The sequence below is a fragment of the Pistacia vera genome, unplaced genomic scaffold (assembly GCF_008641045.1).
Source record: "Pistacia vera cultivar Batoury unplaced genomic scaffold, PisVer_v2 Contig59, whole genome shotgun sequence".
Taxonomy (NCBI): domain Eukaryota; kingdom Viridiplantae; phylum Streptophyta; class Magnoliopsida; order Sapindales; family Anacardiaceae; genus Pistacia; species Pistacia vera.
The window spans coordinates 78,109-91,807 of record NW_022196434.1 but is presented as its reverse complement, the minus strand read 5'-3'; the positions used below and the strand labels follow the sequence as shown (position 1 = coordinate 91,807).

The following is a 13,699-nucleotide window of genomic DNA, read 5'->3' as shown; positions in this document are numbered from 1 at the left end:
GTCTGTCTCGGGATTCACTACCGCGTACGCTAATTACTTTTCTCCTTTCGGAATTATCATTTACCGCCACGTAAGCGTCGCTGACTTTTTTAGACGAAAGTGTCCCACTGGAATTGTTCTTATTACTTTTTGTGCTTGCTCTCCATCATGATGAAGAAAATATCTACGGATAGATTATGTGCAGTGGGACCGACTAGTGCACAGCCGTAAAATCAATGATCTGAGAGAGTTGTGTAGGGCCAGAACGCGTTGGGAGATTACTGATTAGTCCAAAAGATGAGTCCACAATGGAGGGGAATTAGAATTAGAATGATACGGTGGCTTTTGACTTTGATTGGAAATTGAATTTTCAACGAAAAAAATCTATGAAAAGAATTTGTTTTTTATGAGCTAATTAGAAATTCCGAATCCTTTTAGCGGCATTAGCGGTATAAATACCAAGAAAATCACTCTAATACTAACTTTATACTCGAATAATTTAATAAAATTGATTGAATTGTTTGTTCAAATTTCAAATTAAATATATAAGTTATAATATCTGAACCATTTATATATATTTTTCAACTAACTTATTTGTTTGTTTAAAAAAAAAAAAATAAGAGTTATGAATAAAGAAAAAGATGCAACGTGAGATTCAAAACGTTTTTTTTCCTTTAAAACTAAAGTTGGGCAATAACAAAGCTTTTAGGCGTAAAGCTATGACATTACATGTGACTTGATGGCTCTAGAATAAATACTGTTCGGATTAATTTACTTATCAAATTTTATTTATTATATTTGCAATTTATAATTCAACTTAATTAATTAGAAACAGAAATTAAACTAATTGAACAACCATTAACTAAATTGATTTTCATAAAAAATGAAAATAGTTGTAATTCATTAAAGCTTTTGTTGGTACAAGAATTGTCACTTTTCATGGGTTGTAAGTCACGTGCCCTAGTGATCAAGTACCTCCCACTTACGGAAACTAAATCAACACTTGGTCCCACAGCCCTAATCAAACGAATCATATGTATTCTTGTTTAGTAACCTCCGTTTTAAATGCATTCAATCATGTACTTACTCAATTCACTGAACCCATTACATCTAACAAGAGGAATACCATCTTATCTTGCTATTTGCCACAGGGAATCACGCCCTAGACCTCAACATAAAAAGTTAAAAAACTCATTTTCACCGGCAACAAATCCTAAGAATCCACGTCAACACTTAATATTTTCAGTGGCTGCCAATGAAAACTTAAAAAATAAAAAAGATATTAACCGGGAATAAATCTGGCGTGTCGGTGCCGACACTAGGCTTCACCGACAGAGATACCGGATGTAACAGGTGGAAAGCGCTGACACCAGATTGGTTTACCGGGTACGAAGGTAACCCAACCCAAACTCCCAAACACTCACTATATAAGGCAGCGTCGGTGCGTTAAATTTTGACTCTTGTGAATTGTGTCACTCCGTATCCATAACGGTTTTACGTCACTACCTCCCCGGATTTTCGACCGTTGACATTTATTATCGGATTAATATATAATTAAACACATGATTAATAGTTTAATCATAATGTTACTTATAATTAGGCGAAAATAGAAATTTGGAAAGAAATTTAAAATTAATTTCTTATTTAGGGTTTTATTATAGTAAACCAGCATGTCTAACATTTTTATTAGGGGTGTTTAAAAAAATACAAAAACCGAACCAAACCGAAAAACCGGTTAACAAAAAAAATGGTTCGGTTACGATTTGAAAAATTCTAAAAACCGAAATTTCGGTTCCAGGAAAAAAAAAGTGGTTAACCGAAACCGGTTTTTTGAATCGGTTATTTATATATATATATATATTAAATAAAAAAATAATATAATATATTATATATTAAATAAAAAATAATAATATTTTTAATGTATTGTTAGTAGCGGTCAATTAATATGTATGAAGTTTAATTTTATTTGGATATGTATGATTTATATTTAAATTTAATTAGGAAAAAAAAAAGTTTATAAAAAAAAAAAAGGAAAACCGGTTAATTGAAAATCGTTTTTCCTCCAAACCGATTCGGTTTCAGTTCAGGAATTTTTCCAAAAAAAAAAACCTGTTCGATTAAAAAAAACGGTTAACCGCTTTTGAAACACCCTAATTTTATAGTGAATACACATTAATTTGAAATGTGGTTCTAATCTCCGGTCTTATCATTTTGGTAGTGAAAAACATTTGTTGGATTCGAAAAATAATGCTATTTTCATTTTAATTTAATCAATCTAAGTTATTTAATATTCAAAATTTGGCAATAATGTTGATAAGTTAATATTTTTTTTTAAGGTTAAATTAATTAAATTATTGATAAAATCAATAAATGTTTATTTAAAAAAAAAGGGTCAAATATATGAGAATTACGGATACTCATTACAAAAAAGTTAAACACATTGTAGAAATTTTATTTAAATAAAAAAAATTATACTATAGTACAACGGAATGGTTTGTTGATGATAATTATTTATTTTATAATTAGATAACAGATTCAAATTTATTTAAATAATATAATGTGCAATAATTCTTCGTTCCCGCGACATGCTGTCAAGTAACATGTGTGCTGTTTCGTAGAGAAGCAGCATGTGATGGTGCCACGTGGTGTTTAGTATTTAATTAGCAAATGATATCGTGATGGTGATTTGGAAAAATTATACGTAATGCTCCTTGACCCAGTCCCACCCGTTATAAGCGCCGGGAACAAGACAATGAAAGGGATGGTTACATGTGAGATTAGCTAAAAAAAAAAAAATTAAGAATTAAGCATGATTTAAAATAATACAAATTCCTTGAAAATGAAATTATTTTAAATGGAGTGAGGCCACGTGACACGTGGGTGCCTCAATCATAGGACACAACGTGGGGACGACGACGATCCGAATTTTATTTTTTTGATTCAAGGTGATGAGTGATGACAGATAAGTGGAATGACGATCTTGCCCATGGCATGTATGAATTTGGATTTTGTTTTGGGAGGGTATAGTGGGAGTGTTTCCTCATAAAGGACATGATTGGGAACGGGAGGGGCATCCCACGCTTCTTTATGGCAATTGGCGGAAAATTTATGAGGGTTGGAGCAATGTATCTGTCAAATGAAATTAACTTGAGAAGCGCTTCTGAATCCCTTCAAATTTATGGCTTTATTTGTTGTTTGGCTATTTGGAAGCACTTCCATGTGTCTGATTTTTCCACCCAAGGAGTCATCATTTGATGGGCCCAAAAGTATAATCCAAGAAGGTCCAAGCACAAAAAATGAATCTTTATTTGGGAAGCTAAGTAGGGGTGAAAATCGAGCCACGCCACTTGCGAGCAACTCGAGCTCGGCTCGACAATAGTTGAGTTGAGCTCAAGCTCGAATACTGATTTGACTCGAGTTTGATCACGGTACAACTCAATTCGAAAAGCTCAATTAAAACTCGATTATAAGAGTTCGAATTCAAATTTCAAGTACCGACTTTGAGTTTAAACTTGATTTCTTAGGCTCGGCCAGGCTCAAATTCGAACTTGAATTCGCTACTGTAACAATGGAGTCAAGTTTGAGTAGTCAGATACTCGACTCGACTCAATTTCACCCCTGAGCAGAAGTGTGTAATGTTTTAAAAAATGACGGGGCTACAAAAAAATTAAATTTAAGAGATAAAATTTTATACATTTATGGGCCGTTTGGATCGGGTTTAAATTGTTTAACAAGGGTAATATTTGTTTAATTTAGCAGATTACTGTGTTTGGCATTTTTATAAAAAAAAATTACGGGAAAAAAAGATGACAAACAGTGCTTAAAGGGGGGTAAATTGCCGGGAATATTTGTACCTCATGGGAGGCTGTTATTAAAACGTTACCGGGTAATCATAATTTATGTCCAATCTTGCCCCTAAATAGTATATTATGCAGACGAAAATATCATTGGCTTGGTTAATAATTACAAAACACCAAATTTGTACAATGACAAAACACCCCCACCACCACAGTGCCAGATTTTGGCCACCACCGCCGAAATATGGTCGGAATCTACCGTTACGACTCAGAGTGGTCAAATCTGGCGGTTTATGCACCGATATGGCCTTTTCCGGCCAAATCCACCATGGATCTGGCCGGAAAATGTCAGATCTGGCCGTCAGATACGGTCAAAGAGTTGGCCGTCAGATACGGTCAAAGAGTTGGCCGTCGTTGACCGTCAACGACGGCCAAGAGTTGGCCGTCATTAACCATCAACGACGACCATTTCTTTGGCCATCGCTGACAGCCAGATCTGACCCTTTCGACCAGATCCACCACGGATCTAGCCGGAAAAGGCCAGATCCGTGAATAAACGACCATTTTCGATCGTTTTTAAGCCGTTGTGACAGATTCCGACCACCATTAATGGTGGTTGCCAGAATCTGGCAACTATGGATGAGTGGGGTTGTTTTTGTTAATTTTTATACTTTTCTTTTCTAGGGGTGTTTAATTAAGTTAATAAACTTAAGGGGTTTAAAAATAATTAAAAAATAGAATAGTATTTCCCAAAATAATTAAACAAAAAAGTAATAATTAAACAAATAATTATTCTGGGAATATGATAAAGAATAAGGTTTCAAATAATAAAACAAACAAACCCTTAATTATTTATATCTAGTAATCATCTAAAGGGCATTTTAGTAAAAGGTATTTCAAGACATCTGTTATTACTATCAACCAAATACATTAATTATTAATACATCCCAATTGAACCAAATACAATAATAATTTAAACCTGGTAATCTACAATGTAATCTTTTTTTCCGGTAATCTTATTACTAAGATAAAAAAATATTATATGATCCAAACGCCCCGTATAAGTTATTGATTAAATTTCCCTTGAAGTTTATGAAATAATAGAAATCCGCCTACCAATTTAATTATAGGTATTATAATAAACGGTAGGAGGACAATTTTGTAAATATTCATTAACTCATAACTGTGTATATTCTAATAGTTTACTACCGAGAGTGGATATTTGTTATTTCATAAACATCAAGGAATTTTGAAACATGATTTAAAAAAATTCATATTTTGGAAGCTAAATATTTAACAAATGAATACATGAGACACTATGAGAAATTAAATTTAAGAGGTCGTTTAGATTAGGGGTAAATAACATAACTGGGATAATATTCGTTTATTTTGTAAGATTTTTGTGTTTGGTTTGCAAGCAATAAAATATTACGGTAATCTTTTATTGAAATAGTGGTTACTGTTGGTAATGTGAAGGGTAATCTTATTACATTGTTAGGGAGTGTTATTAAAATATTACTAGAGTAATATGATTTTTTTCCCATTTTGCCTTTAATTAAAATCCATTTCGGACACAATTGCCCTCAAATGTCTACCAAATAACAATTAACCAACCCACATTTGAGAAATTAGCTAAAATACCCCAACCACAAAAAAATTTAAAAGTTAACAAAATACCCATAGCTACCCAAGACCACCACCGGTGGTGACTCACCACTGCTGGCTGCTGGTGTTAGTTGCTGTAATGGTGCATGATCGGTGGGATCTGACTAGTCGTGCGCCGGTAAGGCCTTTTCCAGATTCATGGCCGGAAACGACCAGATCTAGTGTTTATGTGGCCATGTCATTTTATGGCTAAAGATTTGACATTTTCACAGCCAGATCTATGGCCATTTTCCAGTCATAGATTTGTGATCCATGGCCATTTTCGGCTTTGCCGATGCATGACCAACATATACAGTCAGTCGTGCGCCATTCCGTCAATTGCCGGCGGCAACTGGTGGGGGTGGCTGGCTGTCCGTAGTGGCTTGGGGTGGATAGGGGTGATTTTGCTATAAATTAAAGTTTTATATGGCTTGGGAGTTTTAGCAAAATTTCAAAAAAAAAAAAAAATTATTATATTAATATTTAAAAATGAGGGCAATTTAGTAATCTAGATAACATACCCATCCATTTGTCCTCCCAACCAAACATATTCACTAATTTATTCGAATCAACCAAACACATTTTCTGAATATTCCCAGTAATCTTCAAGATGATCTTTTTTTTTGTTAATATAATATACTTCTATAATAAAACATTATATGATCCAAACACCCCTTAAGAGATGAAATCATATGCATTTATACACAATAAAAATTTTGTGAAATGTGACAAAGTGGATAAAAAACTCTTTAGAATTTTGACCCTTAAATTAGGGTTTTTACTGTTTTGTAACTTAAAAAAGGTTCATAAACTTATGCTTGTATTGTGTATAAAAGTGGGGTGGCCGAGTAATTAGGCTGAAGCCTTGTTCTGAAACCCATGGTTATATGTCTAGACATTCATGTAGGGTCTTCTTGGGAGTTTTTTTTCCATTGGTTTGGAGGAGTTTTTAGTTAGACTGGTTTTGAGGTATTCTAAAACCATTATTTGCCAGATTTTTTATGCACCGGTTTTGACTAACTCAAAAACCACAAGAACCAGTGTAGTGTATTTTTGAGGGGTTTATAAAATACCCTAAATCGGGGTGTTTTGATTGGTTTTAAAATTTTATTCCACAAATACCTTATTAACTAAAAAACCATCTCAATTATATCCAAAAAAAAAAAAAAAAAGACAATTTAACCATATTATGCGTGTCTCCAACCATATTAAATATAAAATAAATTTAAGCAATCATAAAAAAAAAAATTTATTAAAATCTCATTTCTTAATGCTTTCTTGGAGAAGTGAGCTACAATTTTTCAATCATTCTAGATGCTGCAAAGAATGGCGAGGAAGGATAAGGAGACTTTATTATATTTGAAGTTACAAAATAGTAATAAGTAGAAAATAAATAAAAAACTCTTACCTTGTAATTGAAAAAACAAAACTCTCAAATACTGGTTGAAATTGGGGTATTTTGATAGACATATATGTAAATTTTAAAAAACGGTCAGAACCACTGAAAAATAAACTTCCAAGCATAGGTTGAGTGTTTTTAAAACCGCTACTAAAAACTCCTTACTTTTGCTCTACCATTTGAGTTATTTTTGTTTCATTTTATGTAAAATAATAACGAAATTAATCTGAAAATAAAGGGGAAATATGAGATGAAATTAACTTAGAAGTTTAAATTCATCTTAATACCCATAATTTTAGGTATTAAGAGATAATATTTTTCAGTTAAAATTTAAACTTAATTATTAGGAAAATAATTAAACATCTTATATCTAATCATGTTTGATTAAATATCACAAATTTTGCTTTTTATATTCATGATAATTTGTTTTGATGCTGTGATTTGTACCAAAGAGAAATACATAGGATCCGTGATGAAATATATAGGAGTTTGTATGAAACTTGTGATCTCGATATTGAATCAATGAATGAATGAGAAATTGAACAATGACACAAGAAAACGATTTTTAAAATGGTTTGGTTCGGATGCTGAATACAAATCCTGCGTCTAATGTTATTGTATTGCTTTATGTGTTTTCTCTGTGTACAAGTACGACTTACAAAGTATTAATTAAGAATCTAATTCTTAATCTGAGTGAAAAGTAAGTATATATACAAATTTACAATGACAAATTTGTCAATAAAATTAACCTAAAAAGATGACATGTGACGTGACTCCGTGCTTCATGAATTTACTGCACAACAATTTGCATCTGTGTTTAGTATAAAAATTGATCTACGTTACAAATTCTCTCTGCAAAGAATAACATTTATTTTTAATTTTATTTTTATAGGAACCTTGAGATATATGCGATACAATAAAATTTTTGGCTTCATAATTAGAAGGATGAGCAATAATGAAAGAAAAATATATACAATTATATTTCTCTCATAAAAGATTTATGACCACATTATAGTTATCCTGCCAATGTCTCTTACATTAGCTGGGAGCAAAACACAAACTTATGCAGCAAGCACCTATGTATATATATTTCCAATTTCATTCTGCATTGGACTTCAATCTAGCAAATAAAAAAAAAAAAAAGAAAAATTGATTTTTATCTGGCTGTTAAAATCAAGGGTTTGCTACGACGGATTTCGTTACATCAAGATGATTTAGTCTACATGTTCCTAGCAGGAATTCTGGGAGCTCCTCCTCAGTGTTACCCTGCAAATGTCGTTAGATTTTAAGGACTAAACTGTTTTGGTTTATATAGATAACAAATTCAATGATTTTTACCTGTATCAAAAAGGCCATTTCTACCACTAAATTGTTCAGATATCCAAGAACAAGACTGGCCACCCCCCTTGCCACTGTCGATGATCCAACGTCTACAATAGCCTGGAAATTTGCAGCACTTTCAATTGTCAAACGCCTAAAAAAATCTACCACAAACTTTATTAATAAGGTCTGTAATCTACCTCCAAGTAATTCTTTCCGCGAGAATAATTTACTTCGAGTTGTTGACCGAGAAGGCATGCTGATTTTCCTACACTCTGCTTCACTATCCATGATCCCTGAGAGACCAAAACACCGGCAACATGTCACATTGGAATAATTTTTTTTTTTTTTTTTCTAATTATTTGGGGGGTTCTGAAATGAAGTAAATATTTGACCTTAGATATGTATGGTATGAGCTTAAGTCTTGAATTTCTGAAGGCATCATCTCCATTTACAAAGCTGTGCAGCAAGGGATTGTCCTCGATAGGCGTTTTCATCACATAATATAGTGCAATTGTATGCATGGTTGTGCCCGGAACCTGAAAATTAACAATGAAGAAAAATTCTGGTCCGCCTCGCTCTGCATATCTCTGAATGAATCAAATTAAACGTTTGAGTGCGTTTACAAGCTGTGTTTCAATAAAGTTTACAGAGATGATTATTAACAATACAATATCCTAGAGCAAACCTGAACGAGACCACCAGGACGACTACCAAGATCAATTTCTCGTTGGTTCGATCTCATCCAATCTGCACCCATCATTTGCATCAAGGTGCCTGTTGCTTTGATCTAAGGACAATGCAACAAGAATGAATAACATTTGTTAAGTACGTTTAAGAAATGTATTACTGATATCAAGAACTAAAGAATACCTTTCGATGATCTTTTAAATAATTTTCCCCACGTAGCAAAAATGCAGAAGGATCAGCTACGGACCAACTGCAAGGCAAAGTACAACTATTGTCTTTTTGAAGAGTGTTTCCATAAGACCACGACACCAGATCATCCTTAGGCACCTCTTGCAAGTCTGTGTAACCCTTTTTCTGAACTGCCATATAAGAAAGTTCCGGGGCATTTCTCAGTAAACGCAATAGAAGAGTTTTATGCATAACATCGGACTTAAAGATACAATAACAGGACTCACCAGCAAGATCATGCAACTTTTTCACAAAATTTGCAGCCGTTAATCTATGTTGGGGCGTATTCTGCTCATATCATTTCCAAAAACATTGTTAGGAAGCATTGCCAGTTGACAACTCTAGCTACAAAAAAGTGGCAACTAATGTTCCTAAGAAAAGCTGAGGAAAGATAATCTTGGCAAAGAGTTTTAGTACCCGTGAGCGAAGTTCAGGACTAAATTCTAAAGACCAATCACTTTCCAATGGATACGGTGCTTCACTTGCCTCAGGAACATCAAAAAACTCATCCGAGTTATCATTCATGCTCATCAAACTTGCACGAGGAGGAGACGGTTTCTCTAATTCATCTATGGTTGTAACATCTTTCTCTGACTTTTCCTCTTCACTTTTCAATGCTGCTTCAGTATCTTGAAGGAATTCAATATCTCTTGCCGACTCTTTATATGAATATTCACAGGGACTGTCTCCTTCTTTGGCTCTGAATAGCTCCCGCAATGCTGCAGAATGCAAATCAAAGATGGTTATCTGTATTCCAAATTACAGAAGTTTAAATGAATAGAACATGTAACTTTGTTAGAAGGGTACCTGCAACTCTCTCGAGCATACGAATGGTTATGGATCTTGCAGACGATGGACTCAGATACAATTTCCAGTATTTCCAATCAACAGCAAGCATGTGTTTTACAAGCGATTTTTTGCCTTTGTTAACAGGAGTTATTACAAATCCTCCACCTGCATGGACAGGATATAAAATGAAAAACGTATTTAACTTGAACAAATAAATGAACAACTTCTACACTGAATATGAACACATATAATCGAGAGACATTTTTGTTCTAGCAGAACTAAGAAGTGAACACATCAAATTTCCGAACTCATAGCATACGTTACTTTTAAAGCAAGCACGAACATATCCTTTCTGCTGCGGACATTTCTTGTGACGCACAGAATGGTAAAGAATTACTGTAACATAAACAAACAAAGAATGTCAGAGTATGCAAATAATAAATTGGAAAACTTCATGGTATATTGAAATCGCGGCAGATCATTAGTACCATATGTGCCATCTTCCTCTCTTCTCCAATATCGACGCACCAGTAAATCTCTTCGTTTCATTCCCCTGCATAAGAATGTGTTAATAAAAGCATATTATTAACGTATTCTATTTAAAGTTATGAGCCTTACCAAGGTAGCCATCCACTGTATAACTGTTTGTGAACAATATCTGTATGACCATCAATGTGTTCAACGACGCTACCACGATACAAACAGAAGTCCCATCTGCAAGATACTCATACATTAACCTCTGGAATATAATGAGTTTTGGGCGTGGCCAAGCTTTTCATTGTACCATAACTTCAATTTAAGATGATTAATGAACAATCTAACAATCTTACTCCGTTCTTGAGGAACCAAGTGACATAAGCGTTCGAAAAATGGCCTCTGAAGTTCCATCAACCACACCAACTGCCATTATTGCTGGATGATCATCCCAATGCTGATCAAAGAAATATTTATTATTTTCTTGAAAGAAAATCCCAAAGTATACTATCAATGATTAGGGCTAGGAGAGCAACCTACCTTCCCACGAGAATCAGAATCTTTTGCTTCTTTGAAAAGCCGCAGACCTTCATATGTAACCCAATTATCAATATATATGCACTTGTCCACTGGGAAAGCTGGAGAGGAACTTAAAATTCTTACCATTTTGACAGCCAAAAATTTTCCATGGGGAAGGTGCAATTACATCAGATGTCATTGCCTCTGTGTGAACGGACGAGCTAACCGTCCAGTCTATAGATGTTTTACTTTCGCTGCTTCTGAAACCATGCAGCCTACAGTACTAAATTTCATAAGAAAGAGGCTAAACAAGTCCAATTGATTTCCAGAACATATAACGCATACAACATAGTGAAAGCGAATACAAAGAAAATATATATTATACAATCACGAGAAGAATGGTTTGATTCTTCCTCAGAACATATTCAAACACAAAATAAGATGACCAAATCCGTAATCAGAAATCAAGATGCTGCCGGACAACTGCTATACCTTAACGATGGCCATCTCTTTTTAGAAACAGCAACAAGATCCCGTGATGGCCACGGACACTCCTGAAAGTACACTTAAAGGTGAAGTTTTGCACAAATTACACATAAACATAGTGGCGGGTTACAAGTTTTTGGAACCTTTATTGCAGCATCCTTTACTGAGCGAATCCATTTTGCTGCCTCTTCTGAACTATTTGCTCCCAACTAAAACAAAAGTAATTTCAAAGCTTATGAACCAATATATACAATATCATTCATATATATGTATGCATATATTTAGTCTTAATTCACCACACCTTAAGCTGTTCATTGTGATTTGAAGTACTATAAATGGTAAAAATGAACAACACCTGTAAATTATAAACAATTTTACAGAGATAAAATTAGAAAAAGAAGAAACATATCTTTCACAGGGCCATATAAAAATCGACAAATCAGTGCTTATAAATAAATGTGCATTTAAGTAGCATACTTTTCTATGAATGTTCTCTCTTCCATTGTCGGTAACCTTAATGCCAGAGTCTATCTTTGCACTTCTAACTGGTTCCTGGCAGATGAAACATTTCAGTTATTCCATTTAAGAGATTATCATTATTCAATATCATCAATATTCAATAGTCCAAACTTCAGTGCAAAATTAGGTATGCCATTCCATTACAAATTAACTCGAGCTCTACTTGTTTGCCATTGAAAGGTATTGTCAAAAAGTTCATAATTATGAATTGAGCTGTTCATTGACAGCAGCTTCAAGTTGGTCTTTTATTTATTATTTCCAAGTTTATGATGGACATGTTAAACATGCTTCATCATTTGATGGTGGTAAACATAATATCCTAAATGATCTAAAAAACCAACTAGTTTTTCCACAACAACATCAAATTTGAAGATAAATTTTTTCTTAAATTAACCATCTCGGACAACCCGCTTCGATTTCATCACCGAAAGCGTAGGACTTATCTTACAATTTTAGAATTAAGAAATCACAAGTTGCTCTCTGTATTTATGTTATTAAACCAGTTTAGCACAACCCAGATGTAAAAAAATGAATAAAGATCACCTTCAACCACATTCTTATAATTATGACACAAAAAAAGGAAAATACTTCTCTCTAGATTGAATATAGAGAGCTCAAATTCCTGTAATTCCTCACTTTTTCCTGTTTTCCTTACATCAGTTCTACACTTTTGACCATGAAAAAGTTCAGAAAAGTCAAAAGTAATATAAAACGCAAATCCAAACAAAAACGAAACACATCATAAATTGGCCTATATATATATATATCTTCATATGCATATGTCAGCTCACCAATTTTCGCCAAAACAAAACAAAACCAAATTAACTACAAAAACAAAAAGAGAAGGGAAGAGATATTGTAGAACGTCATTATCTCTACAAAGATCAAAATTCAAACAAACAAGCCTCGAATTCAGCAACACATTACAATTACATATGAAAGAGGAAAAAAAAATTCAGAAAACTGCCAAAAGGGTTCTTTCATTAAGGCCAAAAATTGAAACAACCAACAACACAAATCAATGCATGCAATATAAAACACATTAAAAAATTTAGAAAGAAAAAATACCTCTTTGTTTGAAAGGGGTGTTGTTTTGTAACATTTGAGGCAATTATCTTGAAGAATGAAGTATCTTTTACGTGAGATTTGCAGGCCAAAGCGATTAACAAGAATGCAATACAACCATCCTTCCATTTTATTATCAGTTCCTCCCGTGGCATCCATCTATCTGATCAAAAATATATGAATACAAAAACCAAACTTTATTGGTTCTTGTTATAAATTTTTCATCAACAAGGATCCATAACACAGTAGTCTTTCTTCTGTCTCTTGAATCTTTTATTCTCTTCTTGGAAGCTTTCACGTAAAGAAATCACCAAGAAGGCTATTTATGCAAATTAACACAAAATACAACAAAACTTTATGTTATATTTAATGCAAATAAAGAGAGAAAGAAAGATTTCAGATACAAAAGAACCTCCGTTCCCACCTAAGGGAAACAGAGAACCAAGTTTTTGGAAAATCTTTTTGGATTTTCTAGGTTCTGCTTTCTTTGTTTCTGTTTTTCTTGTTTCCAAAACAACCGATTTTGTTGCCTTTTATGACTGAAATTCACGACACTGTTTTTCAATCTTTAAATTACCAAAATGCCCTCCTTCTTTTAACTTTTTTTTTTTTTTTCTATTTTTAATAAATGAAAAATTTTACAGTTGGATTATTATCATTATTATTCAGAGTTTTTTAAATTCGAAGGAATTTATATGTCAAAAATTAATTTTCATGCCCTTTTTCTCATTAAATTTAAGTTCATTTTTATTGTGTTTTATTTTTCCTCAATTTTTTAAATATCTAATTT

At 33.2% G+C, this 13,699-nt stretch overlaps 1 protein-coding gene across 1 annotated transcript; it reads right to left on the bottom strand.

Moving 5' to 3' along the window:
* Positions 1-7,931: 7,931 nt before the first annotated feature.
* On the bottom strand, positions 7,932-13,403 carry LOC116109796 (protein ENHANCED DISEASE RESISTANCE 2-like). Its single transcript, XM_031396022.1, has 20 exons — positions 12,913-13,403; positions 11,803-11,877; positions 11,627-11,680; positions 11,469-11,534; positions 11,332-11,393; positions 10,984-11,114; positions 10,861-10,907; positions 10,677-10,777; positions 10,465-10,560; positions 10,335-10,399; positions 10,171-10,242; positions 9,865-10,011; positions 9,475-9,776; positions 9,285-9,345; positions 9,013-9,188; positions 8,828-8,929; positions 8,535-8,729; positions 8,340-8,435; positions 8,158-8,259; positions 7,932-8,085 (listed from the first exon to the last, which is right to left on the bottom strand). The coding sequence occupies exons 1-20, from the start codon at positions 13,066-13,068 to the stop codon at positions 7,993-7,995; spliced, it is 2,199 nt and encodes a 732-aa protein (XP_031251882.1). The 5' UTR covers positions 13,069-13,403; the 3' UTR covers positions 7,932-7,992.
* Between the last annotated feature and the right edge of the window lie 296 nt (positions 13,404-13,699).